We start from the raw sequence: 6,536 nt of genomic DNA, 5'->3' as shown, positions 1-6,536 counted from the left end.
CAACCGTGCACTTCAAGGAATGTTTTTTTCTAATTTAACATAGAACACAAATGGTGTTGAATTAAAATAGACATGTCTGAAACACGTGACTTTTAAAAATAATTCAAGAGAACCAGGGTCCGGGTTCATAAAACCCTTTTTTTTTAATTTGAGATTTCTCTGCAATCCTTGAATTTTTTCTCAAATCTTCAATATCAAGTGCTTTGGTTGGTTGGATTTGACTTGAGTGAGAAAGAATTTTGGGAAAAACTTAATGAAACTTGGCCCTGAATCTTAACAATAATAATAAAAAAAACGTAATCCGGGGAAAACAGTAGCCAGAGTAAAAAAGACATGCGCAACAGAGAAGAATGAAACAAATCAAAAGTAGAAGTACATATATAACCAAACTTACTCCACAATAATTTGGAATTTATACTGTAATTATTAACCTTTTGGTGGAATTCGAGGGAGAAGGCTACATTTTTGTAAAACCATATACATTATAATAATAATAAAGAAAACCATTGTAGAAAAAGAAAAGGTAAATAATTGTTAAATTGTCAAGTACTAGCTGTTTTTTTTTTGGTGGGGGGTGTTTGCTTGTTTTTCTGAGCTTAAAAGTTTGAAAAAATAAATACATTTAACTTAGCATACTAAAGCCATGTGGGGTAGGAACATACCGAAGTTATGGAGAAAATCATGTGTTGATAAAAAGGGGCGTAATTGCCTATACGCAAATACGCAGTTGCGTACTTTCGGAAAAAGTAACAAAAATAAAAACACACATTTTAAAGATGAAATAAAAGTTTTATGCAATGTCTCACTGGGGGCCTTGAGCGACCTCCCCCCCCATGACCCCTTGCCGTAAATTTGCGTACAAATAAAACAGGCCTAGCTACGCCCCTGATAAAGATAATAGTATTGACATTATATAGAGTTTCTTCAACACATATTCAAATAGGCATAAATTACAAAGTATTGAAAATGAATGATGCAAAAATGAAACTCCATGTACGAATGTTATTTCTGGAACTTGAACTTCCTAAGGATGTTGTTCTAATGCTGTTGATGAGAGATTGAAACACGTGTAAAGCATACCGAATTTTTTTTTAATATATAATTTATTGATATTTTTGTGTTGTGGCCTGGTGGTTTGACTCTTAAAGCATCAGGTCAACATTTCTTTGTATTACAATGAAATAAAATAGAGAAAAACTTAGATTTTCTCATGGTATACAGTTATGGAAAAAGATGTTCATAGAAATGTGATTGAAAAAAGAAAAAAAAGTTCTTTAATTAAACTTTCATTTAACCTTGTAACCTGTCGAACCTTAACCCTGTATATATCCGAAAGCATGTTTAAAACACCTTTATAATTTCCATTACAATAATTAAAATGTATTTTGAACCTACATAAACCGAACATCTATCTAAACCAAGCATTATAAAGTCCAAGCAGGGTATACTATGTTTGATTCCGAAGGAGGATGTAATTGATTATCGTTAGTTTGTATATGAAATCTTTTTTATTGAGTTCACTACATATTGTATTTGTAGATCGTCAGTGTTTTATGTGTCGACTTTTATGGTATGTTTTGAGAGTTTTACTCATTTTAATCCTCCCACTGCTGACCTTACTGTATTTGTTTTTGCCAGTAATTACATTTTACTTTTTGATCTTGTAACTAGATACAATGTACATTTCAAAAGGAAGCATTAATTTTTTTTATTGAAAAGCTATAATATATGTTAACGGTTATAGTGAGGCAAATTCAATAAAAAAGAAAACTGATTTCTATTTATAAGAACACTTTATTATCTCGAAACTTAACATCTTAGTTTCATATATTACATGTAGAAGCATAATGATATGAACGTAACGAAAAGAATTGAACACATACTATCAAAAGACTTTCCGAAGGTGTCGAACATTAACCACATACTACCGAAAGACTTTCAAACAATGTCGCAGATTGAAAAATAGATATAAACAAGCTACAGCCTACTATGTGGGATATCTTATGAATTCTCTGTTTGAGGACAAGAATATTACCGTTTTTAAGAATAAAGAATAAGTGAACAAATAGATAAAACTTAAAAAAGAATTATTTCTTAACGTTTTATTCATATTCGTATGTAGCTCCCTTTTATCTTTTAAACGTGGCTTTTGTTCAGTTATACATTATTCTTATTTATGTTTAATTTGAGCCACTTTAAAACATATATCATTTTTATTACCATTTTTAGCCTTCTGAGATTTACTTACCTCAGCAATAGATGAGATAAATACTCGACTTTTATAAAATCATAATAAAATGTCTTATGGCATATGGCAATCATGAAGCTTCAAGCAGATCACAAATTTATGCACGCTTGTGACATAAATTCCTTTGGGAAGTGTCATCATTCACATCATCTTTATATTGGTAATGGGTATTTCAAAAAAATTACTCAAAACATACACCTTGTATAAATAATTTTAATTCGTTTTAACGCTGTTACATTTTGAGAAAGTCTGTAAGACAAATTACATTGGAGTATAAAAATAATTATTATATACATTTGGTCCAACATGGACTAATGAAATATTGGATAATTGATTTTCCAAGTAATTCTTTGGACGGCTGTATAAACATGTAAGACGATATATATGAATCATTTCAATTAAGGTAGATAATTTCTTTTTAGCGGTTCAAAGCGTCCAATAACAGATCGTGAGTTCGAATACGGGTCACTGATACGTTTGGTTTTAGGAACTTCTTGAAAACATTTTATTGGGATTTAGATCTACCTTAGTATTTCAATTTGATACTGCTTATAAAACGTTACTTCTTCAAACACGCATTCAGCATCTCGCTAGTTGTGATATTATGTGATTGGTACTTCTGTATTTAGAATAGAACCTTTTGTGGTAAGTTGGTGAGCATGCTCAATATATACTTCCGCGAGGTAGAGCTTGGGTAGAACAAAAGAATTTTCCTCGCGGAAGTGTATATTGAGCATGCTCTAGGCATGCTCATCGACTATCCCAATGTTAGCACAAAAGGATCTATAATATGTATCTAGTCTTGTTCAATGAAATGTCAAGTGGATACATGCAAAATTATAATATACAATGTATTGGAATGGTGTACCTGATATTGATGATGAAACGAGTTATTTTAAAGGAGATGGCTGGTTTACTTACAATATTTCAGGTGACAAAAGTAGTAGTGAATTAATAAAGTACTTTATATAAAGCGATTCTGTTTTCTCGAACTCATCATAAACTATTTCTTTGACATGAATGGACGGATTCAAAACTTCTGCAATTCGTGGACTCATGATTCTGAAGTACAATATCATTAAATATACAGAAAACACCAGTCCATCACTGTATATTGAAAATTTGTACATATCAATTTATAAATCTTTAAGAATAATTTTACACTTAAAAGATAAAATTCTTCTAAAATTATATCAATTATGCCTTTCAATACAATGTCTGGTTCGGCCTTATTTATTCTAAGTGTTTTCTGACAAAACTTATAAAGTCGTTAGCTGATATTCACATTTTCAGCTGAATGCGACATCTGGCATTTTATTTTCACCTTCCATTCACCACAGCCAAGGTTTTGAGATTTTCATTGTGTTTTAACATATAGTCTTCTACAAATGTGACCCTTTGTAACAATTACACGGATCGTGCATTTTGTGAATTACTGTGCACAGCGTCTCTTGAGATTACGCACCCGATGCTTTCTGGTCAATCTATCTACAACGAGACTACACAAGATCTTCAACAGATGTTCCACTAGACCCCTTATCTAGAACAGTCGAATCAGTAGTCACGTCCTTCAGGTTAAGAACTGTTTTAGTTCGTTTGTGGAGATGCCCATTAAGATGAACAGTACCATTCTGTTTAACGTTTGATTTTTCACTTGTCCTTGACATTACTGTGAAGATTTTTGGATATTTTGGGACTGCCTTTTCATGTTCACTTTCACTATCATGGTCATTCATCCTTGTGCCATTCAACCGTCTTTCAATTTTTGGAATGATGTTTGAACTACTAACAGTAATCCCTGATTCATCTTTTTTTGGTAGCATTCCTTTAATTGCTTTAAACAATGATCCACCTTTTGATTTATCAATAAACTTTTTCCACTTGTCTTTGTTAAATTTCCGCTTCCGCTCACGCAACTTTTGTCTTGACTGCGCATGCGTATAGTAAAGAGTGAAATTGTTTACAATTGCGGGAACCGAGAGAGCTATTGTTAGAACTCCACTGATCGCGCACATTGAGCCAACAATATAACCAAGAGCAGTTTTGGGAACTATGTCACCGTAACCTATAGTTGTCATTGTAATTAAAGCCCACCAAAACGCGAGAGGAATATGATCAAAGTCGGTAGCACCATCGGAGAAGATTTCCATGTAATATTCCATGCTTGCAAATACTAGAACTCCTATAATCACTACTAACAGCAAAAGAAATAATTCTTTTGTACTTGCTGCAATTGTATACATCAAAATTTTTAAAGCTAAGAAGTGCTTCATGATAATGAAAATGCGGAAGATTCTGAGAACACGGAGCGCTACAAGTACCCGTATGAGCTCAAAAACTTTAATAGGATCTGGATGAGCAAACACTATGATGATTGCAATGTAATAAGGAATTAGGCATGTAAGTTCAACTACAGACATGGGAGATCGGAGATATTTCCATTTGGAAGGTGCGGCAATAAGTTTGACCACGAATTCTGTGAAGAAAAATAAATTACATAAATTGTCTATAATAAGAAGCACATCGTAAGGATTGACATCATGAAAAATATCAAGCTCATTTTTCAAATCTTGGCTCGTTACATTGCCATTTTTTGCATGTACTGTAATGGCTCCAAAGTATGGCAGCGTTTCCAGAACGAATACGGTTATAGACACGAGGACGACCATTAGCGAAATTACAGCATACACCTGTAAGAAAGAGAAAAAAATAATTACAGATTCAAGATAAGACGTATTTAATCAATACTGGTGACTAACGGTATGAAAGATGGCTATAAACGAAAGATGTCTCCCTCGAAAAGATCATTAATTACCTATGGTCATCAAAAGACGTCTTAACGAATATCTTCTTATGGAAATCAGAAGAGTATTTCTAATATGCTATTAATTATTAACCTAGATTTGTGACGATAATTTCACCGGTAGCTATGTAGCCGATTCGTTGAATTATCTTGCACACATAAATAGTTAAACTTTTCTATTGATACTGTTATTCTACTTATTTTTGCGGTTAACGTTTCTCCAAGAATTTCACGATCAATAATTATTTGCGAAAATAAGCAGCATCGAATATGAATTCTTATCGTTTAGCTTGAAAAAATATTTGAAAAAAAAACAATCGCAAAAATTTGTAAAATTACAGAAATGGGCAAGCAAATTAAGTGTCTGTATTATTTTCATATTTCATAGGCAAGCTTTGATTTTTATTGTTGCGTCGTGACTATTCCTAAGTGCAAATGTCGTTGTTTGGTTTTAAATTTTGTGGTATGAGCGGCACTCGAAATAAATGACATTGTTGTCACATATTGTATTCCCAGGAAATATATAAAGTCAAATAGTAACACGAATACCAAGCCATGTTGTTAACAGCATTAAACAGACAGGCCTTAACAAAACCACATTCAATGTTCGGGTGTTTGTTTGTGTGTGTGTGACGTTTTGTTTCCCTTATCTTCAGTTTTTATATGTAATATATTTTATTCGGTTCGCTACATTGTGTATGCTGATATCTTCACGTTTCGGCGATGCTTTTTTGACGTATTCGAATCATCAAATGCTGACGCTTTGGTATTTTTAACCGATATCAACAAATGTGTTTTGCTGTTGGTCGGTCCCTCCGTGCTTTGTAAACAACCTGCAAACTTTTTGTATAATCGCACATGAAATGAATACAATTTTTCATGTTGTTCGTTTGTTTTTGTTTTTGTTTTTTCAAATTAATGGTATTCGACTTATCACTATACAGTAAGCGTAGCGTTAGTACACTATCTCTAGGGAGCCACGATTTGGAACAATGACTTTGTAGGCTTCCATGATTACAACACTAAAATCGTAACCGTGACACAATTAGATTTATACGATAAAAATACTGAAATTATTCCCTAGGGACAATGTAAACAACTAATATTGGTAGAGCAATTCAGTCAAATGAAGAAACATAATTAAGTAATTGTGGCGATCAAAACAAAATCTATACAAAAGTTTCAATGCCTTCAATCTTATCTTTCTCATTTTTTTGTGTTTCTGTGGCAAATAACATTGAAATCGAATTTGATTTTTACACGGAATGATTCAATGTTACCCTTCAGAAGCTGTTATGTTGGAGATGATAGAAAAAGACAAGATAACACGAAATCAACCAACACAATTAAAACAAACGTGAAAATAGATTAAAAAAAATCAGATTGAAAAATGACGATACAAACAAGCGAAAACAAACAAAAATAATAATAATAATAATATAGTCTAGAAAACCAATCGATGCAATGGTTGATTTAAAAGTGCTT

General features: G+C 32.4%; 1 protein-coding gene across 1 annotated transcript in view; it reads right to left on the bottom strand.

Annotated features, from left to right (window-relative positions):
* Nucleotides 1–1,788: 1,788 nt before the first annotated feature.
* The window catches only part of LOC148606088 (potassium voltage-gated channel protein Shaw-like), a 30,574-nt gene continuing 25,826 nt past the window's right edge, over nt 1,789–6,536 (bottom strand). Inside the window, exon 2 of the mRNA XM_088545940.1 lies at nt 1,789–4,938. Within this exon, the coding sequence (XP_088402066.1) occupies nt 3,748–4,938 (1,191 nt within the window). The 3' untranslated portion in view covers nt 1,789–3,747. The remainder of the gene's footprint in view (nt 4,939–6,536) is intronic.

The sequence above is a fragment of the Perna viridis genome, chromosome 9 (assembly GCF_037379345.1).
Source record: "Perna viridis isolate PV_CMFRI_1.1 ecotype Kerala chromosome 9, ASM3737934v1, whole genome shotgun sequence".
Lineage (NCBI taxonomy): Eukaryota > Metazoa > Mollusca > Bivalvia > Mytilida > Mytilidae > Perna > Perna viridis.
The sequence above is the reverse complement of the archived record's forward strand: the minus strand, read 5'-3'. Positions and strand labels throughout refer to the sequence as shown.